Source organism: Lagenorhynchus albirostris, chromosome 8 (assembly GCF_949774975.1).
Source record: "Lagenorhynchus albirostris chromosome 8, mLagAlb1.1, whole genome shotgun sequence".
In the NCBI taxonomy this organism is placed as follows: Eukaryota; Metazoa; Chordata; class Mammalia; order Artiodactyla; family Delphinidae; genus Lagenorhynchus; species Lagenorhynchus albirostris.
Genome location: NC_083102.1, coordinates 23,619,448 through 23,644,373, shown reverse-complemented (window position 1 = coordinate 23,644,373; position 24,926 = coordinate 23,619,448). Strand labels below are relative to the sequence as shown.

The following is a 24,926-nucleotide window of genomic DNA, read 5'->3' as shown; positions in this document are numbered from 1 at the left end:
CTAGGAAGGGACCAGGTGGTATAGAGGGTGGCTGGGATCCAGGACCAGGGAGTCATAGAAATCAGTAGGGATGGAAAGAAAAAGCAGAATAAATATTAATAGTATGAATGGCTGCCATGTGGAAGGAGGCAGGGGACGGATGCTTTCTGTGGACTTGCTAAACCCCGTAGAGAGGTATTTGGGCTCAGAGAACCTTCCCAAAATTACCTGCAGGTAAATAAGAAAAAGTGATCAGATTTGTTCTGAATTGCTCCAGACTACAAAACTTAGACCAGTAAGAGGAAGTACAGGTCGAACTTGAAAGACGACTTTTCTAGATAGTGGAATGGACTCTTCTTTGAGAACTCCCTGTTAGGGAATATTTTGCTAGAAGCTGACCATCTCCCAGAAGTATGAGGAAGACATCTGGATTGGGAAGGAGATCAAGATGACCTTTGGTTCAGATGGGCTGTTCTGTAATTCCCGCGGGCTGCCCGAGGGCAGCACCAGGTACAGACGAGCTGCTGGGCAGGGGAAGTGGAGGAGGCTAGGAACGCCAGCTCGCCCTTTCTTCTGCTTTTGCTTTACTGGGCCATTTACACCAGCCTTCGCCCAGTGCCCCTTTTTGCTTGTCTTCCCAACCAAGAATGGGCATTTTGAGGAGGCCCCATCCTGCCTCCTTTCCCCCCATCAGTACAGTCCGCTCTGCAGCAGCCTCCCCCGTGGCGGGTGTGGCCATCCCAGGTCCGGACAGAACCGTCTTCCAGGCCAAGACGTTGGCAAGGTCTGGGTATATGTCTGCACACTCACACTGCAGCCTGATCGATGCCTGTCGGAGCTTGGCCACAGGCCAGGCTGTTTGCTGAACACATCTCGTCCGTCAAGGGAAATCAGACGAAATCCATCTCCTTGTCCAAAGCCTGGCCCGATGGGCTGTGCCTGGAATGCCAATCTTATATCCCACCCTACTTTGTGCCTTGAAAATCATTCCCTCTGGGACTTCAGTGTTACCGTGATGGGTCCCCTGGGGCAGGAGAATTATAGTCAGAAAAGTGATGTGAAGAGACCAGTCCCAGCCCCTGCCCTTTAGGAACTTCCAGTTTAGAGCTGGTGGCTGCTGTAATGAGCAGTGCGGGTCTAATGCATACAGAAGTGACCCATAGTTATCTTGAATTGATTGGCATAAAATAGAGCATAAATCAAATGGATTGAATTAAAAATTTTGCAGATGTGTTTTGAGCAGGGTGTGACCAGATTAGTATGTTGTAGACAATTGGTGGAGAAGGGTCTTTTTAAAAGCTCTCATTAGAGAGGCAATTATAGGGTTTTAAGGCTTTCAAATTGTTAAGGACAAGTTTTGGCAAAGGGTCTGTGTTTGTAAACCATTTTGGGCTATGAGAACTGTCACCCTGTGCCTTGGCAGTAAGTCAGCTAGCAGCTTCTCTTTCCTCTCCCTAAAGCCTCCTTTATCCCGTACAAGCCTGTACCTGAAACTTCAAGAAGACCCTCTCTAACCCTCTGCCACTCCAGCACTTCCATTTCCCAAGGCTGCTGGCTCTTAAATGAAGAACTCTACCCTGCTCCCCACCTCTGTCCGAGGCCATGCCTAGTAATTCTCCCCCCTTGCCTGCCCTCCCATCAGGGGTCTGAATGACTCACAGGTGTCAAAGAAAATTGTTGCAGGAGGCCAGTCACTTTGGAAGGCAATATTTTTTTTCCCCCGGTAGCTAGAAGACTGTGGAACAGAAAATCATTCAAAAGATAGAAGTGGGATGTCTGGATGGCAGTGGAAGGAGGTTTGTCCAGGAGCAAGAGGATGGAACATAGCAGCTGAGAAAGATGAGGTGCTTGGGGAGGGGGAGGGTTGCAAACCCGGCAAGCAGAGGATGGGGATCCTGGAGGAGGAGCCTAGGGATAAGCCAGAGTTTGAGTGGCTCCTTCGACTGCTGGTCCTCAAAGGGCCTTTCATGCCCAGGGAGGATGCTCTGGTATTGCTCCCCTAGGGATGCGCCAGAGGGAATCAGCCCCTTCTTGGGCCTCCTCACCCCACGCTGCCCTACTTCAGCAAGCTGAGTGCTCCCCCACCCCAGGCCTGTGGAGGACAGCAGTCAGACCTTCATTGCCCACACACAGGAGCCGCTCTGCAGTAAAAGAAAATAAACCAAGGTAGTGGGAAAGGCTGGTGCAGGGTGCGGGCTCCCAGAGAGCTGGACCAGCTGCTGCCCGTCTTCCCCGTACCACTGAGCACCATTAAGGCCACTGTCAGTAAGTCATCTGCGGTCCCCTGGGCCTCCTTTCTGAGGCTGAGTGACCCACCCACGCGGTGGTCAGTTGTAGCAGCAACGGCAGCAGCACATATACACAGGCATCCTGGTTCAGGCTCCGTAGTCCACTCCAGGGGCAGTAAGACGGGATAGAGAGAGGCGATTTCACCTCCTAATGCAAACCGACCTCAAGACAAGCCTCGATAGTACTGCCTCTGCTGTCCCATACCCAGAACTAGCTGGAGTCGTGGGACCCACAAATGCCCAAAGGGAAGCAGAGGGAGGCACCAGTACCTGGCCGACTGTCCTCCCGGGGTCCCCACCTCGCACATACATCGTTCTGCACGGCAGATACTTATGCCTTGCGTGGAGGTGAGCATTAGCAGTGGTTCGGTCTCCAGTAGTTTCCATTCTGTCATGCCGCGTGTCTGGCCCTTTGACCAGAGAGCTTGTAAACTCCTCCTCCCTGCCCTCTTTCCTTGCCCCCTCTCCCGGCTCCCCCATCCCCAGCTGGATCCAGACCTGTGGATGAGCCTCAGCTCCCCCACCCCGCACACGAAGCGCTAAATCTTGCCCACCTGCCTTTCAACCCGCCGTTTCCCGAGCTCACCTACGCCCGGGAATGCTTAACTTAAAACCTCTGTTGCCACTCGGCAGTTTGTAATTCTGAGGCAGATTTCAGCAGAGGAATCAAAATGGGCTGATGAATGTACTCAGAGAGGTGAGCAGAAAACAATACACACAGCATCTCTGTGGTGTGGGGACAGGCTTTCTTCACCATTTAGCTGAATAAGATGGATATCTGCAGAGGAGAGTTATTCTAATAGGATGGATATCTGCCTGATCTGTTGGCCTGCGGGAAGGTTATGAGGTTTACATTTCCTCATCTCCACAGCAATAAATTCTCTGGGCTTTTCAATTATAAACTTAGTTTTCAGTTGGGGAAGCCAGAAGGATTTTGTTTTGATCAAAGGACTGAAAGGGCAGATCCAATCGGGGGTTGGGAGGCAGGCGGAAAGGTGTGCCAGGCTCACCTCGTCCTTCATCTTTACCTTCTCCACTGCCTGTGGCCCTCCCCCCGCAGCTCTCCCAGAGCAATTTCCCGTGTCCTTGGCTTCTCAGTGTGGCTGATGTTCCCACCACAGGGATTTAAAGGAGCCCCTGTAGCTTCCGAGGTGAGAGCCTGTCTCTGGATGTCTGCTCTAGCGTTCCTCTGTGGAGTCCAGGGCAGCAGGGGTGGAATGAAATGGGAGCAGTGGAACCTACAGGACAAGCGGCAAGGGGGTGCTCTAGCCTGACCGCCTCCTGATGCAGGCCCAAGAGAATAGGTTACAGCCCGTGGCTCTCCCAGGCAGTGGGAGAGGTAGTGATGAGTTCCCCAAGGCTGGGCTCATGCTGAGCAACCAACAGAGAAGAGGTGCAGCGAGTCCCAGAGGGTAATGAGCCCAGAACACCACTAACCAGAGTGCTCAGCGTGGGATCATCGGGGAAACAAGCTCGGGCAGATCTGTGCGGAGGGGAACCTCGGCTTTCTTAATGACTTTCTTCCTCTCTGCTGACACATCACCCCTCAGCCCAAGAGCAGAGCAGACAGAGCCAGCAGGAAGACAGATGCCTCTCCCCAGGTCCACTTCCTGGCCTTTCTCAGCATGCCTTCATCCCCCCTCCCGGCCTCTAATGGGCCAACCACTCCCTGGGGCAGGGTTCCAGGAAACTCTTAGACATCTGGGAGTGCCATTCTCCTGCATGTCAGCAACCATTCTGCCTTCTGGTTAGTGACAGGAGCCAGGCTCTGCAGTTACACAGGACTGTGTTCAAATTCTGGCTTCTGTACTTAGCAAATGACCTTGGATAATTTCTTTAACCTCTCTGAGCCTTCATTTCCTTATCAGAAAAGTGAGACTAAAAATAATCACTGCATAAAAAGGTTGTGAGGATTAACAAGGCAACATGCGTGACTGTGAACCTAATTCAGTGTGTGGCACACAGCAGGTACCCAATAAATGTTAATTCCCCTCCCTCTTCCCTCTGATACGGAGCTATTGGTCTTCAGATGTGGAAGTGGAAATTGTGGTACCTTCTCGCCTGGGGCATTTGTGATCTACCCCCTGCCTAGCCCTGCTGTCAGACAGAACCTGTGTTCAAGGCAGTAACTAGAAGGGTACGGCCATAATGTGGTGGGTCCTCAGAGCAGGCCTTTTCCCCAGAACTATATGCAGGGACTATGTTTGGATCAGTAATAAGAAGAAGGAAAGGTCTTGTTTCTCTGTGATAATCTTCCTCTTATGTTCTCTGAATCAAACATTCTTAAAGGCCAAGATAAATCAATAGTTGAGTGCCAGTGATTGGCATCTGGATTTGCTTTTCATTTACTAAGCATGTACTGACTTTCTACTGTGTCAGGTGCCATGCTAGGAATTGGGACCACAAAGTCAAGTAAGCTATTTTTTTTTGCCATCAAGGAGTTGGCAGGCTCAAGAGCTCATCAGAGTGCAGGGTGATACCTGCTCTGCAACTCACAGGATTCTCTCAGAGTACAACAGGGGATTCAGAAAAGACTTCCTGAAGGAAGTACTGCTGAGGCCAATTTTTTAAGGATGAGTAGACATCAGCCAAGCCAAGGGTAGAAGGAGGACATGGATTCCAGAGAGAGGTACCAGTGCATCGGTTAGGAATTGCATTCAATTGCTGATATGGACCAGAAACCACATTTGCTTCAAACAAGATTGAAGTTTACTTCTTTTCTCATTAAAAAAAAAAAAAAAGTCCAGACACAGGCAGTCTTGAACAGGTACAGTGACTCCCAGTGTCAACAGGGATCTGAGCCCCTTTCAAACTCCTGCTTAGCTCCCCTTAGCATGTGAATTCCATTCTCGAGATCCAAGGTGGCTGTGGAGCTCCAGCCATTCACATCTTCCTTCTTGACGGGATGCCAAGGGAAAGAGAGAAAGCCCAGCAAGAGCAAATACTTTCTTAGAATTCCCACTTAAAAGTCTCAGCTGAGGGCTTCCCTGGTGGCGCAGTGTTAAGAATCTGCCTGCCAATGCAGGGGACACGGGTTCAATCCCTGGTCCAGGAAGATCTCACATGCAGCGGAGCAACTAAGCCCGTGTGCCACAGCTACTGAGCCTGCACTCTAGAGCCCGCGCACCACAGCTACTGAGCCCACACTCCACACTGCTGAAGCCCGTGCACTCTAGGACCCGCGTGTGGCAACTACTGAGCCCACGTGCTGCAACCACTGAAGCCCACGCGCCTAGAGCCCGTGCTTCACAACGAGAGAAGCCACTGCGACGAGAAGCCTGCGCACCGCAACAAAGAGTAGCCCCAGCTCTCCGCAGCTAGAGAAAGCCCGCGCACAGCAACAAAGACCCAACGCAGCCAAAAAAATAAAATAAATAAATTTTTTTAAATGTCTCAACTGAATCTCAGTGGTGTGAGAGAGGGGACAGTCCTTAAGCTGGCCACACTGATGTCTGGACTAAAAGGATGCCTGTTACTAAGGAAGAAAGAAAGAGTGGAAATTGGGAAATGGAAATTGTGCCACAGACAGCATGTGCCAAGGCACAGCGAGGTGACATTTCCGTGTCTGTTTAGGGAACACATAGCATTGTGTGCCCAGATCAAAGAGTCCAAGTAGTAAGTAGAAGAGGGATAAGAGGTGGTAGGAAATGAGACTAGAGAAGCAAATCCACATTTTCCACTAGCTTTGGAAAGCTCTGCTGGTTCAGCTGAACGGGGCAATCGCCAGGGTTCAGACCGGGCTGGTCAGGTGGCATCCGCCGGGGCACCAGGCTGAACTCAGCACCTCTAGTTCAGACCCCCTCCTCTCTCAAAGGAAAGCTCCCATGTGGCTCTGTGAGTCACATAGGCCCTGCCAAGGCTTGGACCAAGTAAGCTAGAATGTGTATTGGCCAAAAGCCCCTAATTTCTCCCTTAGAGAACTCCGTGACCTGGGTGCACTCAAAATGTGTTTCTGTTGTCACTCTATGTGCTTGACCCAATAGGAAGAGCCAGCGTTTATTGAGTGCCTTCTGTGTGCAAGACATTGTTCTGAGGGCTGCCTCGTTTAAACCTCACACTTTCCTTAGGAGGGAGGCATTCAGTTTTATTACTGCCGTGTCACAGTTTGGAGAAACTGAAGCAGAGGCTTAAAATAACTCACCTAGGGTTACTAAATGGCAGAAGCCGAATTCAAGCCCAGATAGTCTGGCTCCAGAGCTCTCACTGGTAACCACGGTACAGTTCTGCCAGTGGATGAGGTCCCCCAAATCAGGAGAAAACATTGGGATTGAGGCAGATGGGTGGAGGTAGGACTGAGCACAAAGCGTTTTGCTGTCTGTCTTGCAAGAAAGGAGTAAAAACTCATGCTAACAGACCAAGCCTGGTCCAGGCTGGGACATCTGCCTTTGTCCCCTCCTTCTGCCTCCTGTCTCCCCCCAGTGCGATCTGACTCTAGTCAGCACAGTCCACTGAAGAGCTGCCACTACACCTTTTCATTTCTCTCATCCCTGCCTCCCAACTGTCATGACTGTAACAGGGTTTTTGTGCATCTTGTTTAGGTTCCTACCCTTCTTTCTTTCCTTTCTGCCTCCCTGAGAATGTACAGAATCCACCCCCAATTCATCCGTCCCAGACCTGTGTCAGGAGGGATGACTTGTCCCACCCCCCACCCCGTCCCTCTAGGCCATCCTCTTGAGCTCTTCTTCTGGGCTGCACACACCGCCTCGTGGCCTCTGCTCTCTCTGTCATCCCTTCTCTCTCGTCCCTCTAACATCTGCTTGCACCTCCACTGACTTCAGCCTCCCTTTCTATCCAGAAATTCTACCCTCCTTCCTGCTCCTTCCTACCAGTCATGCATTATTTCCAAAGTGCGGCCTGAGTCATTCTGCACACTAGCATGTGTTTGCCTTGCCCCTGCCTGTGATGTCCCGCCCAGCCTGTGATGCCCGGCCCCTCCCCTCCCTGGAGAGTGTCCCGACTCTCCAGCCCTCAGAGCTGGCTCTCTTCTTTGAGCCCCTCCAGTATTTGCTGTCTGTGCTACCGCTCGGTGGTCATGTGGCGTTCTGTCACTGGTTGCCATGATGTGGCTTCACCATATCTTAAGTTCTTTGAAGACAGAAGTTATTTGTTTCATCCATTTGGGTCTACTGCAGGGCCTGATGCATTGCTTTTCTATTTAGTAGATGCCAAATAACTCTTTCTTGATTGGTTGATGACAGTAATTCCTAGGGCTCTTTACATATGCTTAATGTTTGGTTTTTTTTAAATAAATTTATTTATTTATGGCTGCGTTGGATCTTCGCTGCTGTGGGCAGGCTTTCTCTAGTTGCGCCAAACACGGGCTACTCTTCGTTGCGGTGCCCAAGCTTCTCATTGCAGTGGCTTCTCTTGTTGCGGAGCACATGCTCTAGGCGCGCGGGCTTCAGTAGTTGTGGCACACGGGCTTCAGTTGTTGTGGTTCGTGGGCTCTAGAGCGCAGGCTCAGTAGTTGTGGCACACAGGCTTAGTTGCTCCGCGGCATGTGGGATCTTCCCGGACCAGGGCTCGAACCCGTGTCCCCCTGCTTTGGCAGGTGGATTCTTAACCACTGCGCCACCAAGGAAGTCCAATATCCTTCATGTTGGTTATCCATTTCAGTTCCTTCAGCATTTGTCTTCCCATTTTGAAGAATCCTAATCACTTTTGGACATTCTCCTCTCTTTTAATCAGCTCAACTCGGCATTCCTGGTCCTTCTCCAGCCCTGCTGGGTCTTTTCAGAGATGCAAGGCTGAACCACAGCCATCTCCCCTTGCAGGGTACATTGTACCCCATTATAGCTTTAACCTGTGTTTTCTGCTGCCTTCCTGGCCTTGGAAGCTGTCTTTGTTAGGGAAGCTCTGCACAACAACCAGGAATATAGCCATGTAGAAAGTGCTGCCCGGAAACGACAGAGCCCTGCCAGGCACATCCTCTCCCGGGAGGCCAGGATCCTCCTCCATCATGCACTTTCCAGCACCGCCTAGAATCCTGCTGCTCAGGACAGGCTGTAGGGACTGGGGGTAGGTTGACAGGAGACAGGCCTACAGCCTCATTCAGAGGCCGTAACATAAAAGCTCATGGGTTGACAAGGTAGAGCAGTTGATTCGGGACATGGGCAGTAAGATGGAGTTCTTTGTTAGGAAGAGTGAATCAGGGAAGCCTTCCTGGAGGACAGAAGTGGTGTGAGGTCGCCCCTTACAAACAGCTTCACACGTTTTCATTCTCCACTCCTGGGCAGAAACTTCCTGAAAGGGGTTGCCTTAGCATTTATTTTTTGTTGTTGTTTTTGGTTTTGGCCACACCACAGGTCTTGTGGGATTTTAGTTCCCCAACTAGGGATCGAACCTGGGCCCTCGGCAGTGAAAGCATGGAGTCCTAACCACTGGACCACCAGGGAACTCCTGCCTTAGCATTTCTTTACTGGTAAACGAGCAGACGTCTCTGGGTGGGCTCTGCCACCTCTGCACCTCCCCTGGCAGTGCAGGGGTTGCTGCTCATCTGGCTTTTCCAGCTGTGATGCAGGGTCGTGGCCTTGGGGACAGGCAGGGTTACGGGAGGCCAGGTGGGGTTGGGCAGCTTACACAGCAAGCAGATCAGCAGGGCCAGGGTGGAGGGTCCTTGATGGGGAGTAAGAGGAAATGAGGTTGGGGAGATGGGGGGGTGTGAGCCCTGGTTTGTATATTCTCTCTTTGAGAAGGTACAAGATGCTAAGAATCTCCTCTTAGCCTTTCTTTTTCTCTCTGTCCTCCCTGAGGCATCCCTGTGAGGACCTGCTTAAGTTAGAGGACAGGGCTGGCCTTTCACTTCCTTTTTATTCCTCCTGACCTTCCCTCTCTGTGTTTTCCTGCCCACTGGCTCTAGGCAGCCCCTCAGGAGCAGCGAGCAATTGAGAGCACCTCCGAATAGCATTAAAAGAAATCAAATTCTTAACTGGTATTTCCACTGAGTGGCGGAGTCTCGAAGCTTTTTTCCGAGGGCACTGTGGCAGGAAGTCCATCCATGGTGGGAGAAGCCACACTGGCAGCAGTAGCTGTATCGGAACAGCCTTCAACAGGCAGTTAGGCTTAGGCAAAGGTCAGGCTCACTGGGCTTCTCCGAGTCAAAGAGATTCGCTTTAAAACCTCTTAATTGTGACTTCTGGGAAATCTTAGCTGGAGATAGTGAACGTTTTCATTTCCTGTCTCCACTTTAGAACATACCTATCTTGGAGGAGGGCTCCCCACGTGGAGCAGAGAGCAGTTGTCAGTGGAAGTCTGCTTAGTGCGGCCAAATTGGGAGGTGGAGCAGGGCAAATGCGGCTGCCTTGGCCCCATCGGGGGGCACCCAGGACAGCTACTCCCTGCCTGGGAACAGGGCACAGTCAGCCTGAGCAAATGGTAGCACTGAGGGGCTACCCATTAGCTCCTGGGGCCTCATTAAGCTGAACTGTACTGGGGACATTTGGTTGAAATGGGAGCAAGAGAAATAATTGTGATTAATGGGACCCTGGCTCCCGTCAAGAGGATGGACAGACAATCGCGTCAAGACCAAGCTGCTGACCCATCGTACATACTGTCCTTTCCTACCACTAATGTTCCACCCTCTCTTGCTCTGATCTCCTTCCTGTGGCTTTGGGAACTTTCAGGAGGTGACTCAAGGCCCACAGCAGCATCAGGAGCCTTTGCCGGTGGAGGAGGAAGTGGGAATGCGGTCCCAGCGTGGAGAAGCAGAGGGGTCAGAATACTCACGCCAGCCCCTGCCCATCACTCGCAGCCTTTCTTTGGGCAGAGGCAGCTGGGGCCAGGGAGCAAACTCTAGCCCTGCCCGGGAAGTCTGGGGAGGCTTCATGGCATATGAGAGCTCAGCTCTGACGGTGTAAGCAGTGCCACTTTAAAATTGTCGTTAGCAGTGAGGAAACCCAGCCTCAACCCATAGAAGAGTGCAGGGGCCAGGGTCATTAACCAGGCCGATCTAGCCTCTGGCAGGCTGCATTTATCCCAGTCTCAGCTGTATGCACTCAGACCTTATAACGGGTGGCTTTTACCCACGGGCTTTTCTTTGCATTACTGACAGGCCAGAGAGATCACGGGCCCTCCAGGTCATACAAAGCAAGACTCCAGTTTTCCCACATGACAGGAGGGTGAACACACGGCAGCCCTAGCCCACTGGCTCTGCCAGGACCCAAAGACTACAGTTGCAGGGGCTCTGTAGCATCTCAAAAGGTGTTTTATTTTCCTTACTGTGTTACAGTAGGTTTGAAACAGAGTTTGGGAACGTGCATCAGGCATGGGCAGAGTCCCCCCAAATGCCCAGATCTCCTCTCTATTGGGCCTGAGAGAGCAGCTCCTTAGTGGGGTGAGAGGACAGGACTCTTTCTGTGGCCCGTCCAGGGATGTAAGTCAGCAGGGCTTCTGGCCCCCTAGCGCATGGCCTTCGTGTGCATCAGAAAACGGTGCCCTACCTGGGTAGTCGCACACAGCGCACACGATGTACAGCCTGGTGGGGACGGATTTAAGGAAGGACACAGGTGACTACAGGAGTGGGGGGCTGCATAAGAGGAGCCCAGAGGAGATGGTACCTTCTTAGCTGGCCGGATGATGAGGCAGACATGAGGAGGAAAGGAAAGGCGGGGTGGCAGAGGGTCCCCCTCTGGGTACAGTGCTCCTTGATCCTCTCAGTGCCTTCAGCTGTGCTTTCATGCAGTTGATCTGACGTTAGTCAGGGATGAGCATTCTGTGTTTTTGTGTCGACATTGTTTGCCATTTCCTATATTCAGTTCAATGGAACGAGTAAACTGCCTGGTCCCTGGCTGCCAGTGTGGAACTTCTCTCTGTTCAGTCCTTCTCTCTGGTGCCTTTTTGTGGCCTGCTAGAGGGCTTGGTGTCTGTGGCCCTGTTGCCAAGAGACCAGGTGATGGTGAAAGAGAAGGAGCCCCGTGTCCCCTTCCCTCAGCGTTGGACCCTCTTGTCCCAGCCCGGCTGCCTTTGGGTGGCCTCCCCAGCCACAGCCCAGTTCTGACGACTCTGAAGGGTCCGAGCCAGGAGTTGGCTTCCCAGTCCACACCCCAGATTCCTCCATTCCAGGCGCAGTTGCCTCTCCTCGTTGGGGTCCATGTTCTCCTAGAAGGGCCTGAGACCTTGAGGCTTTCTCAGCCCTGTGCTCAGATGTTCCCTCAGCTGACCGTGGCCTGACGGGCACGGCCAGCCCCTGGCTTGGAGGATTTAGCACCTGACGGTGGTCAGGGCCCTGTCCTGTCCTCGTAACTCTTCCTCTAGCTTTCGCTCCTACCCCTGCCTTGCTGAGGGGTGGTGGCCAGGAGTGGGGGGTGTGTAGACCAGGGGAGGCCCATGCAGCTGCTGCCTGCGCTCCTGCCTGGATAAAGAGAAGAGCCCAGGCTCGCTGCAGTTGTATTCAGTACAGGCAAAGCCAAGTGCAAAGCAGCCCCTTCTGCTCGTGACGTCTGGGTGCCTCTGAGTCATCACTGCTGGCCGTACTGACCGAAGCCAGTTTCTGCCCCTCTGGCTCCTATGAGCAGACCTGCTGTGATGCGGCAGCTGTGGGACAGCCTTGTCACCTTAGAGGGGTTCTTGAAACAGGCCTTTTCCAGTCAGGTGGGTGCCACTGGACTTCCCCAAAGACAGTTTTCTGTCCCGGGAACTTTCCTTCTGCCAGGGGTCTGGAGAAGCTAGGAACTTTTCCCTTTCATCGTCTATCTGTTGTGTGCCTACCATGTGCCATTAATAAGGTGGACCATTAATAAATGCCCATCATACGATACTATAGTTAATATTGGTATGAACAAAGTGCTGTGAGGAAAAGCATTAAGTATATAAAGGAGTGGTTCAAGTGTGCAGAATCTTAATGGTGGGTAGAGTAGGAGTTCACAGGTGTAGTAATAGGAAGAAGCATTCTCGCCAGAGGGAGTAGCCTGTACAGAGGCCTGGGACGATGCATCTGTGTGGAGCTGGAGGTGGATTGGCGTGGCAAAAGCAAAAGAATGAGGGCCACAATGGTAGAAGATGAGACCAGTAAGAACCCAGTTTTATAAGGAGCTTATCCTCTACTGTACGAAGGAATTTGAACTTTGGTAGAGAACAAGAAAAGGATTTCGGCAAAGGAAAAATTGATCCAATTTGGGGTTTTTTGCAAAGTAACAACGTTTATTGAGAAGTTACTATGTGCCAGACTCTTCTTAAGTGCTTAATTTGGGTCTGTTCATTTATTCTTTAATAAAACCCTTTGAGGACTTCCCTGGTGGCGCAGTGGTTGGGAATCAGCCTGCCAGTGCAGGGGACACAGGTTTTATCCCTGGTCCGGGAAGATCCCACATGCCGCGGAGCATCTAAGCCTGTGCACCACAACTACTAAGCCTGCGCTCTTGAGCCCGCGAGCCACAACTACTGAGCCCTCGTGCCTAGAGCCCGTGGTCCACAACAAGAGAAGCCACTGCAATGAGAAGCCCACACACCGCAACAAGGAGTAGCCTCCACTCTCAGCAACTAGAGAAAGCCCGCGCGCAGCAACGAAGACCCAACGCAGCCAAAAAACAAAAAAACAAAAAACCCTTTGAGGTAGGCGCCATTATTATGCCCATGTGACAAATAGGAAAAAACTGAGACCCAGAGAGGTTAAAAACCCACTCAGGACCACACAGCTGGTAAGTAGTAGAGCCAGATGTGAGCCCAGATGGTCTAGCTACAGAGCCCACATCTAACCACTGTACCGCACAGCCTGTGATAAGCCACACACTGCAGCAGCATCCAGGAGCCATTAGGGACTGGCGAGGCTGGTGGCAGGGATGCCAGTGAGGGGCTGTCACCCACAGCCAGGACCTGAACTCGGGGAGTGGCGATAAGATTAAAGAAGAGGGGGAGAATTCAAGAGATGTCTATGAAGCAGGACCACTGTGACCTGGAGATTGACTGTGAATATAAAAGGAGTCGAGGATGATTTCTAAGCTGCTCGTGCTACTGAGTGAGATAAGAAATGCAGGTGAAAGTGCAGCTTTTATCGTGAAGATAGTAGATTCAGGGTTGGACTCGTTGAAATTTATCTGGTGGAGGTGAATCCTGAAGAGAGGGCTAGGCTGGAAACAGGAGTGGTGGTGTCATGACTCTGAGCCATGCAGGACGGAAATTGTCCACAGCCTCAGGTGGCCCCTGGGGAACATCCACATTCAAGGGGCGTGTTGGCGCGAAAGATTCACAACTGAAACCAAGAAATCACGGAGACGACGCCAAGACTGGGAATCACAGAGGCCTTAGGAAAGAGTTTCCAAATAGAAGGGGGAGTGCTTAGCTTTGTCAGATACCTGAAAAGAAATTAGTAAAATGGCAGTTAAGAGGTCTTGAGTGACCTTTGAAGTGGTGGTCACATTGGAATGTCGACAGTGATGACCAGCTGTGTTGGATGGAGAAGTGAAAGGAAGTGAGGTGAATACTCTTTGGGTAAAGAGAAGGAGGTCGAGTGGATGGGACGCGAGGTCAAAGCAAGGTTTTCTAGGATGGGCAGGATATTTGTAGGCAAAGAGGTAGATGCTGATGGAAAGGGACTCAGGGTGGTTGATTATAGGAGAAGGTGACTGATAGAAACAGGTGCCCCAGGAAGCAGGTGAGGGTGTGATCTAGAGCCAGGTGGGTTTTTTTGGCCACTCTGCGCAGCTTTCGGGATCTTAGTTCTCCAGCCAGGGACTGAACCCAGGCCCTTGGTAATGAGAGCGTGGAGTCCTAACCACTGGACCACCAGGGAATTCCCTAGAGCCAGGTTCTTTTTCTCCAGGGTGGAAGGGAAAGAAACGATTACTGATGCCACCGTAAGTGCTTTATGAAGGCAAAGTGTGGGTCCACATAGAAACCCACAGCAGTTCACATAAAGCCTGGGCTCAGCAAAGCAGAGTACACGTGCCCCAGAGCAGGCCTTGGCATCAGGAAGATATAAGTGCCTACAGAGAGGGAGCTGGCATTCGGATTTGACCCGATTGGACAACATTTGGTTACTTTCAGGTCAGAGATTTGACAGCCTCATACAGTTCCTCCACAGGTCCTACACACACTAATTTCTTCTGACAGAAAAGGCCAACTGACTTCTCACCCCAGCTCAGTCCCTACAGGGCTCGGGGGCAGCCTCAGAGACCCCGGCCGGGCTTGGGAGGACACCCACTGTGGCTGGCTCCCTGGCCCAAGCTAAGGGCCGGGGCCCAGGATGCTGTGTGGGGCCCCAGATGAAGAGCAGTCCTCGCCGCTCCTTTTGGCTGGGACCGCTCTTCTCCACATCAGCCGGGAACATGAGGAGGAGTGGGGCCGCTCAGGTGCGCCCCACTTCCAGAAGGGATTCCAAAGCCTGCCTCAGGCTCGGGAAACCTGTGGGAAAGGATGTCAGTGGTGGTGCCCTGGACAGGGGTGGGGGCAGAGCGAGGGCCCCCAGTTCCACCACATTCCCTGCCTGAACCTCAGGGAAGAGAGAGTTAAATTTCCCTCCAGCTTCCAGCCCCAGGTTTTCCTGGGAAGATGAACAGTCTGCTTTCCTTATTGTCTGCACCAGAGGAGCAGATTGCGTCAGTTTGTAAACTGCGTTGCCGCTTGAAAAGGCCTGGAGTCAGCAGGTTTGCATTTCCCAGCAGACTCAGATGCTGCTGATCGCCTCGGCTCCTGCCTCTCCACCTCAGGCGGGACCAGGAGCTGCCCCCCGACCCCCCACCTCTGCCGTCCCACCCCTCATCCCTGAGGTGTTCAAGGAGAGAGAGAAGGAAGCCCCGAACTTCTAGCTGAGCCACCTTGCCCAGCGCTCCGGCCTTCCCTCAATTTCCAGGAGCCTCTTGGCCCCTCTTGCCAACCCGAGCCTGATTTCCAGGCATTCCTAGGGCTTTGGCTTAGATGAGCGCACAAATGTCAGAAAAGAGGTTTTCTGGGAACAGCTGGCGCTGCGGGTCAGGCTTGAAAGCATCATTTGGTCTGGAGGTGATGAGGGGTTAGTAGCAGCGGCGCCGGTGGGGACTGGGGCCCTGCTACTCCAGGAGCACAGGGGAGCTCGGTACCGCTTCTGCCCCTCACCTGCCCGCTCCCCGCCAGCGGGTGGCGGTAGTGAGACCCAGGAGGCATTTCATAGGCACTGCCTCTGCGGCTTCCGGAGCGTTACATTATTAATTGCATTGTGTTAATGCTCTTCGTCTCTGAAGGACAACCGTGTGTCTGCGTGTGGCCGAGAGTGGAGGGGACGAGTTCGCCGTGTTAGGCTGCTACCATATGAAGGTGAGGTGTCTCTTCAAGTTCACGGCTCCGGCTGTGGCAGCACCTTACAGCCTTCATGCAGCATCAGTGATGGTGGAAAGCCCAGCTCTCCGGCGGCGTGGCTACCTCTGCGGGGCAGGAAAAGGAGGCTCAATTGCACTCTGGTCACCCTGCATCTCTGCTCACATTCTTGCAGGAAGCTCTGGATGGGACGTGCGGGTTGGGAAGAGCTGGAGTGCCTTTCTTCCTCTCTGCAGGCTCTCCCTCAGGGCTTGCCGATGCGCCTGTGGGCCTCCCCCCTGCCCTTCTCTCCCACGTAACCCCTTGTCTGTCTTCTCCCTCATCGACTCCCAGTCATACTGGTGCGCCACGAGGGCCACCACCCCTAAGCCCAGCTCATACTTTAGGACGTTCTGAGCAGAGAGAACCTTAAAAACCGGGTTCAACTCTCACTAACATGTGGGGAAACAGCCCGGAGGAGGGTGTGACACCCCAGCCCAGAAGAGCTGGTCCCTGGATCGCTGTTTCAGTCCAGGGTTTTTGCTATGCTTCTCAATGCCTTCTCGCCATCCAAGTCTCATTCCTATCTTGTTCCCAGTTCCAGGCTTGTTACTGATGGCTTTGGGGTTATTTAAAGCAGGGCTAGGACCAGACAGCATATGGAAAGGACGGAGGCTTCTGCCTGTCGTGGGGGCCGATGATGTCACCTCCCCCGAGGTATCCGTGCTCCTGCTGCACCTTCTGGAGGAACCTGCAGCCAGCACCTCTCCCCTCCCCGCTCTGCCACCCCTTGTGCAGGAAGTCTTCCTTTCCAGATGCCCCAGGGCAGGCGTGTCCTGAGCTGCTGCTCTTGCCCAGCTGGCATCACCTGTCCTACCCGAGGCAGCCACCTCCCTTGGGGAAGGGAGCATCGCCCTTGGCTGTTTTCCAGGCAGTCTACATACAGCCTCCCAGCCTCTGGGGCCGAGGCTCAGTAATTTCCTGTGTTGCCTCAGGCACTGCACAAGAGAGAGCCCAAGACGCTCTCCCGGGGCAGATTGTACCTCTTTTCCATCCTCCCAACGCGTAAAAAGGGGAAGGTGGGTTATATGGGAGGGGAGACTCCCCACCCTCCCGCATTGCCAAAAATCCCCTCTGTGCTGTGCCTCCTTTGGCTGCCCTGAGTCACCACGTGGAGCGTAACGCCCCCTGCTGTATGTCCTACCTGGTCCAATATTTTTAAATTCCGTCGCCCTAAGTGCCCCTGGCTGCCTCAGTTAGGTTGGCCTTTCCGTGGAGGCGGCCTCCAGCTCACTTCCCCCCGACCCCACCATGAAGAAGGCTACAGGAGGGGACCTGCGTGTTTCCAGCTTTGCCCGAGACTTAGAGCCCTGGGCATCCAGCTTGGCTCCTGGAGCAGGAGAGGGACAGCTGAATGAACCCCGCAAGGTGGTTGAAATTTCCTCTGTGGTCTTACAGCTGAGCTATCTGGTCTTCTTCTCCAGCACACAGTACTCTTTCAGAAGGCTGATTGGCTGGGGGGCCAGGAGAGGTTAGCGTCGTCGGCTCTGTAAGAACATCAGCCCCTGTCTGGCTCTGTAAGAACATCAGCCCCGGTCTGCCTTTTGTTTCTCCTGCTTCCTGCACACCCCCTCGCCTGGCTGGCCCGGCATTGCACCCCGGCAGCCTGTGCCTCACTGCCTGGAGTGGAAGAATGACTCCGCCCCCATCGCCTGTTTGATCGAAGTAGTTACTGTGTTAAGAAGCTGGACAGAATCCAGAAGGGGACCAGTGGCGGGGCGCGGGGATGGGGTTGGGCGGGGGGAGACCAGGACGCTCCAGCCGCTGAGAAGAGGGCTGTGGGAAACAAAACGTTCAGGGCCACTGCCACCTTCCCTCCCCGGGTTGCTTCCAGCCGTGGAGGGCGGGAACTGCTCAGGGTCTCCTCTCTCCTCCTCCCGTCCTGCCCTTCCCTGCGTACCCGCAGCTGAGGGTGAGACCACAGCCTGTTGGGGTGGGCACTGAGGTGTGTGTGCTGCCTGGGACGGGAGTGCTTCCTCAGTAATTAGGAGATGTGCAAATTAACAGCCTGTGCCATTTGTATTAATTTGGTAAATAAGCCAGAACAGTTTCATTAGTGGCACCTTAATGTGCTTGGGATCAGGAGGACGTGTCCCGCTGTGAGGCAGCAGGGCCTGCTGGCTGCCCCGGCCCCGCAGGCAGCCCGGGCCCAGTGGGGCTAGCTGCTCCCCCTCTGGGCATGGCTGGCTGGGCCACATCCCCCATCGGCCCTGTGGTGGAGAAGGATCCCTCCCCCCTCCACTGATTAGAAAGGCATCTGTTTGTTCAGCTGGGTTTGGGGACAGTCACTCATTAGGTTTTCCCGTCAGCCTGAACTTCCCTCAGCTCCCACTCTGGGTGTTAAGAACCAAGGGAATTGAGCTTAGCCACACAGGGCTGCTGCCGGTTGTAACCAGCCTGGCTGCTGTCAGCTGGCCCTTAGTTGAAGGAAGAGGAAGCAGTTTTACGTCACCAAAACTTCACGGCTAGATTTAGGATTTGAACCCAGGTCTGTCTGACTGCAAGATTCATGCTCTTTCTACCACCTCATGGCCCAGTCAGTACACCCAGCTCTGGAGCAGATTCAGAGAACAGGCTTCACTTGCCTTGGAGCTGACAGTCTAGGTGGAGAATAAAGACATTTTGAAATGAAATAACTGCCCTTCCCCAGAAGTAAATAATTGATGAGGAAGAAGAAGCAGCATTTGTGTGTCAAGCACTCTTCTAAGTGTTTAGCATACTTACATTAGTTCATTTATCGTCAAAACAGATCCTTTGAGGCAGGTACCATTGCAGTTCCAAGGTAACTGATTCACCAGAGCTCATGCAGGTGGTGGGGGGATTTGTTTGGCTCCAGAGTTGGTGCTCTTAACCTCTGTGCTGTACATTGGCCCCTACGTGTCAAAGGGAGAGTAAGCCCATAGATGTTCAGGCCAGGTGTTCAGTTCACTGCAGGCTGAGGTTTAGGGAAGCCTTCACAGGAGGGTGGTGTGGAAGCTGGAAGAGCTCACCTCACGGGGCCTAGTTCAGAACCACAAAATCCCCACCCACTCTGCCAGTATCAAGAGCACAGGAAAAGAGATGTTGGCAGGTGACCAGACCAGCAGGGGTGCACAGTGAGGCAGCACCTCGGTGTCCTTCAGTGCCTGAGGATCAGGTGTGACCTTTGGACATCTAGGCTCTTGCTCTGTCTTTTTTTTTTTTTTTTTTTTTGCGGTACGCGGACCTCTCACTGTTGTGGCCTCTCCTGCTGCGGAGCACAGGCTCCAGACGTGCAGGCTCAGCGGCCATGGCTCACGGGCCCAGCCGCTCCACGGCACGTGGGATCTTCCCGGACCGGGGCACGAACCCGTGTCCCCTGCATCGGCAGGTGGACTCTCAACCACTGCGCCACCAGGGAAGCCCTCTTGCTCTGTCTTAACCAGAGTTATCACCAAGCCGCCTCCTCCACGTGGCACCACCCCTTCTCACAGTCTCTCCGGAGGCAGTCTCCTCCCCCCAGCTCCGTGTGTTGCTAGGTCTCGGCATTCGGCTTCTGTATGAGAGTTGAGGAGGGGCAGTGAGGAGAAGAGCCATCATCTGTCCCTTGCTGACATTGCTTGTGTCCACATGTACACATACCCTGTGGTCCCCTCAAGGCCATTATCAGCCCACCTGTGTACACACCAAATGCCCACATGCTTATGAAGTGTTCTGGCAGCCTGTAGTAGTCACCCAAGGCCTGACCTACCTGAGGTCACATGCCGCTGTAGGAGGCCTCCCAAGGAAGACGGTGAGTCCAGATCTCTTCCTGGAACATTCCAAGATGCCAGAGAGACAGGTAGCCATGCTGTATACCGCTTCGCACTCTACACCACACTCCATGAATGGTTATCTCATTAATGCTGCGGTAGCAGAAAGAAACCAGAAGAGGTTTCTTGTGTGTTTGACAAGAATGAGCCTCCCCTAACTCCTGTCTACAGTTCAAGGCAGCTTGTAGGAAATTGCTGTCTGTGTATCTGTATATAGTCAATCCTCATTACACGTGAGTCCATATTTGCGAATTCACTTAATTACTAAAATTTATTTGTAACCTCAGTCAGTACTCCTGGTGCTTTTTGGATCATTTGTAGACACGCACATTCCCAGCTAAGGCTGCACAGGCAGTGGCTCTGCCTTCTTGTTTCAGCTATCATTCTGCAAACAAGTGCCCTCCTCGTGGTCTATTTAGTGCCACGGTTTTCCGGTTTTTGCACTTTTTGTTGTAGTTAAAAATGGCCTCCAAGCATGGCGCTGAAGTGCTGTCTAGTGTTCCTGAGTACAAGAGGCTGTGATGCGCCTTGAGGAGAAAATCCATGTGTTAGATAAGCTTTATTCAGGCATGAGTTACAGTGCTGTTGGCTGTGAGTTCAGTGTTAATGAATCATCAATATGTATTAAATGCAGTGTCTTTAAACAGAAACACTCATAGAAGAAGGTTATGTTTTGATAAGTTGATAAAAATGGGACTAGAGTCTTGTAGGAACCTAACCCTGTGTTTCCCCTGGGGACAGTGGTTCAGGATTCCCTAATTCCTTGTTCATGGTGACTTTATAGAGATAAGTACCCCAGATAACTGTATATAAGCCTATGCGTGTGTATATGTATATATATTTTTTTTAATTAGGAGAAAATATCAGAAATTTGAGTCTTGAGGCTGAGTCTTAACGTTGAACACAGAAACAGAGCCTTTACAGATATGGACCCACATAATGTTATAGTCAAGTCACAGATTCCTAGCAGTCAGTATGAAAGAGAGACATGATGAAGGATGAACACATATACCCACCTGGGAGCGCCCTGCTGAACCCTCTGCTTGGTTCCCATGCAACTTCCCCAGAGCTAAAGAGTCAAGACTTTGATCTTCAAACTGAACCCCTGTGCCCATCCAGGCTGGGGCGTGGCCAGAAGGCTAGACACAGCACAGGGTGAGGGCAGAGAGGCCGCGGAAGCCAAGCGTCTCAGGAGCAGCGGGAACACTGGCCCAGCCCTATCCCTCCACTAAGCCCACCCCAGCTTCCCCTGAGCCCAGTTGTTTGATTGAGAAATTACTGTGGTGGCAGCAGCTGTAATAAAAGGGGAAGCAGAGACCCAGGGGCGACAGCTTTACCTCCCTCTACACCCAGGATGGATTGGGTGGCAGCACAGTGCCCAAGGCCAGAGATTTCTTTCCTCTGCAGCTGGCTGGGCCCAGGGGCTTGTCAAGCCCAAGTTAACAGATCGATTGCAGGAAGGGAGCGGCCGGGTAAGTGTAAAGCCAGAGCTCACCTGCCAGGAGAGCCTGGCTGCTCCCCAGCAGTCTGGGCCCAGGTGTGGCTGCTGGTCGCCGGGGTCGCCCTCTAGTGGGAGCCTTGAGAGGCTGGCATCTGGTTTGTGGCCTCAGGGTGAGATGTGAATTCGACATTGGCCTTGTAGAGTGGGATCTGAGCGTGGGCACCTTATAGGAGAGAAGGGTTGTACCTGGCCAGTTGCCTCTGCAAATCATCTCTCTGAGGTTCTTGCCTCCATCCCAGGAATCTGGTGCCAAGAGAGGCCATCAGGCTTCTTGTCACACCAGCCTACCGCAAGCCCTCGGGCTGGAGGGAGGCCTTGTGCTCCAGCAGGGCAGCCATCCTCAGTTCTAGGAAAAGGACACCTGGCAGTGAGCACATGGAAGACAAGAGGTCAGGAATGGGGGTGCTGGCATGGGCCTGGGCTCAGTGTCGGTCCAGGAACTGTTCCAGTTTGATTTGCTTTCAGCTGGTCGTGAGCAGGTGTGTCCTGAGCCCCCAAATGCAGAGGAGCCCAGTGGTTTGGTGGTGGGAGCCTGCGTCAGCACCCCGTACTCTACCCGTTGTCTCGTGAGCCCCCAGGCACGAGGCAGGCAGCCCTCTGCTCTTCCCAGAATTCTCCTGGGACCTGCTGCTGCTTGGCCTTAGCACATGTGGTAAAGCTCGGCAAATGCAGGAGATGGTCTTCTCATGTATCATCTGCCCATCCCTGTTCTTGTCTGACCACGGCAAGCCTGGCAGCCTCTTCCTCCATCCTTAGCCCTCCCACTGTAGGGGCGCCCAGTGCTTCAGCGCCCCGGGCATTTAAAAGGTGGCAAAGGGCTCCTCAGGGAGTCTGTCACTCACCTCAAGTGAATTCAGGTGGCTTACTGGCTGATGAGCTCTTGGGGCCCCTGCTTTTTATCAAGTACCATTTTGCCCACCTGACCTCTCCCGCAAATGCAGGTCCTCCAGTAAATTGATGGCCAGAATTCGAGAAAGGAGAGACACGTTTTGCCACCTCCAGGTGCTGGACGCTGGTTCTCCCTGCTCCAGCCCTCAGCGGTGTGAGGCCCGCGTGGGGTAGACCCAGCCCAGCAGAGCCCAACACTTCTGCCCGCCCCGGCTGTAGCAGGGAAGTGCAGGGTGGTGGAGGGAGCCGGCCTCAACCCAGTGGCAAGCGAAGAAGGGGCATCAGAGGTGTGCCTGGAGGAACGAAGGACTGCTCCTGAGACAGAGGCTGCGGGGGAAGAGGAGGGGAGGGTCTTTTCTGCTCCCAAGTCAAGCGGGCGGTAGGGAAAGAAGGCACCAGGGCAGCCTGGCTTCTGCTCTCAGCTCTGACCCTGGCGAGCTCCACTTCCCTTGTCTGTGCATCAGTTTCCCTGCCAACAAAATCAAGTTGGACTGGATGGGTAAGACATCTCTTTTCTTCTAGCTCTCATAAACTCTGCGTATTCCCTTCTGTGCCACACCCCCGCTTCAGGTGTCGTTGAACTTGCGTTCCACCTGAAGGGGTAACGGGGGGGCCTCAAGTAGGAAGAAGGGTGTTCAAGAGTAGGAAGAAGTCAGGGTCCCACCCCCACTGCCTTCCCTCCGCCGCCCAAGCCGCCTCTGTCTGCTTATAGGGAGTCGTGTCCAGCGTCTCTCCCTGCTGAGTCAGGACTCCGCCAGGTGGGCGGGCTGCTCTCCTCCCCCCTCGCCCCTCGAACCTAGCCCTCTGCCCTTGGCTTCTGCCACTGGCTCCAGCCCAGGCTTCAGAGAATTCCCAGGTATTTAGACATTCATTTTATTGCTTAATCGAGCTTGAAGCCGTTTAAATTAATACAAGTTTTAACGTTTGTCAGCAAAGGCTTTTACAGGCCCCTTTAGCAGGAGAAGAAAGAGGTTGGGAGAGGATCAAAGAAGGAATTCCTCGTGGGCCATTGCCTTCGTGAGGCGGGAGCAGAGTCCATGCCGGGTCTGGGGTCCTGGGTCTTGGGGAAGTCCTCAGGGGTGGAGGCCCGGGAGCCCTTGGGCTCTGCAGGGATCCTGCAGGGTCTGGGGATCAGCCTTAGCACTCCGCCCCGAGGTCTGGGCTGATGGTGGTGAGCACACCCTTCCAGTTACGCATTTTTAGGGATAACTTCCTGCTGGAATCACCCCCGAGCCGCCCCGCCCCCATGTGGTAGTGTACTTCCTGCCCACATCTCTCTGCTCACCTGTCCCCTTCCCTCCTCTCCTCACCTGGCTTTCATCCCACCTCTTTCATTACCTTCATTAAGCATTACTTCATTCAGCTCTTCCGGGAAGAACACAGTTCCCCTGTCCTCGGGGATTGCCTTACTCCCCCAGGGCCTGTCTTCAGGGCAGAGCTGGGGTTCAGTGGGTGCTGAAGAAGAGTGGGATGTCCCCACAGCTATGGCCGCTGCCTGTCTCACCCCTGACCTTTATCTACATGCTTGTGCGCACGCACACACACACACACACACACACACACACACACACACACACACACACACACACACACACACACACACACACACACACACACACACACACACACACACACACACACACACACACACACACACACACACACACACACACACCCTTGCTTAAGCTAAGGAGAGTGAAGTTTACCCTAGTAGCTCTCTGCCAAGAGCAAGGGGAGGGGATTTGAGAAGAGAGGGGAGTTTTGAAGTTGCTTTGTCCGTGATGTATCTGTCAACAATGGTTCTGGGCTGCAAGAGGCTGAAAAGTATAGACCAGCTCACAGCACTCAAGTGAAGTGTTCTAAGAGCCTCCCACAAGCTCCTACTCTGCTTGACTCATCCTTGCAGCTACTCCTGTCCCATGGAGTGATGGTGGTGGCAGTGGCCCAGGGCCGCTCTCCTCCGCTGCCCACCCTGGGCCCCTGCTGCAGGCTGATGCTCCCTGTCTCTGCTCCCCAGGTGGAGGTGGAGGTGGAGGGCATGGACAAGGCTGGCAACTTCATCGGCTGGCTGCACATTGACAGCGCCAACCTGTCCGTCCTGCTGGTGGAGCACGCGCTCTCCAAGGTCCACTTCACCGCTGAGCGCAGCTCCTACTACAAGTCCCTGCTGTCTGCCGAGGAGGCCGCCAAGCAGAAGAAAGAGAAGGTAGGCTGTGGAATTGGGCCTGGCCGGGGAGGAGGCGGCTGCCTCTCTCACCCTCCCCTCCACCCCCATGCACCAGCACCGCTGTCTCCATACGACAGACAGAAGCGGTTCTGTCACCCCTCAACTGAGTGACCCCGGTTGGCGTTGGTCTCAGACCCCATGTCAGGAACCGCACGCTGAGATGGCCCCGGACCCGCTCTGAGCACTCCCTGTTGGGCCAGCTCTGGTGGCCCTGGAGCAGGAAGCTGCCTGGAAGGTGACCTTGGAGCCCCTGGGCCGCAGGAGACCGAGAAGCCTTCCCTCCTGCACCCTGCCCTCCGGTGCTCTCAGAGAGGCCGTTGGCCTGCAGCCCACGTCTGAGTTTCCTTCACGTTGCCCTGCAGGGAAGCCCATTTTGGAAGCTGCCCCAGGAGATGCATAAAGCTGTTAGGACCCAGATTTACAGCCCATCAGTCTCTGCAGACACTGCATTGAGGAGACAAGGAGGGCGGGTCACAAAGCAGCTTTTGGAAACAAATGGACGATTAGAGAACCCAGTGGTTTGGGTGATGGGAGCCGGGCTCGGCACCCCCCGCCCCCAGCCTGTCGCCACTGACTTACAGCCCAGCACCGATAATGGGGATAAATCAGCTGGCCACCAATGTGTCAGGGCTTCTCTGAGTTTGAGGAGGATTTCATGGGACGGCCATGCTGAGCCATAAATTTGTTCCAGGAATAAACGTTTCTTTCCCCATGGGGCAGCCATCTGGCTTACAACTCGCCTCTCAGAGCCGAGACCCAGACACCTGCCACAGGGAGTCGGGGCTTTGGGGCCCGGAAGGCCCCTCGGCCTCGCCCCCACTCCGGCTCTTCCCACCTGTCCTCTGAGAGAGGACACATCACTTCCCCCAGGGGCCCGGTCCGGGACCCCTTCTTGGATCTCTGTGTATGTCTTATTCCCATCCCCTAGAGATTAGGGCAGGTGACCGATCCTACTGGAGGCTGAAGGACCCTGGGGAGAGGTGGCCCCAAAAGCTAAGACAGGTGACAGG

At 53.7% G+C, this 24,926-nt stretch overlaps 1 protein-coding gene across 1 annotated transcript in view; it reads left to right on the top strand.

Moving 5' to 3' along the window:
* Window positions 1-24,926, top strand: part of SND1 (staphylococcal nuclease and tudor domain containing 1) — a 417,876-nt gene that overhangs the window by 379,929 nt on the left and 13,021 nt on the right. The window contains exon 17 of the mRNA XM_060156765.1: window positions 23,707-23,895. Coding sequence (XP_060012748.1) covers window positions 23,707-23,895 — 189 coding nt within the window. The remainder of the gene's footprint in view (window positions 1-23,706; window positions 23,896-24,926) is intronic.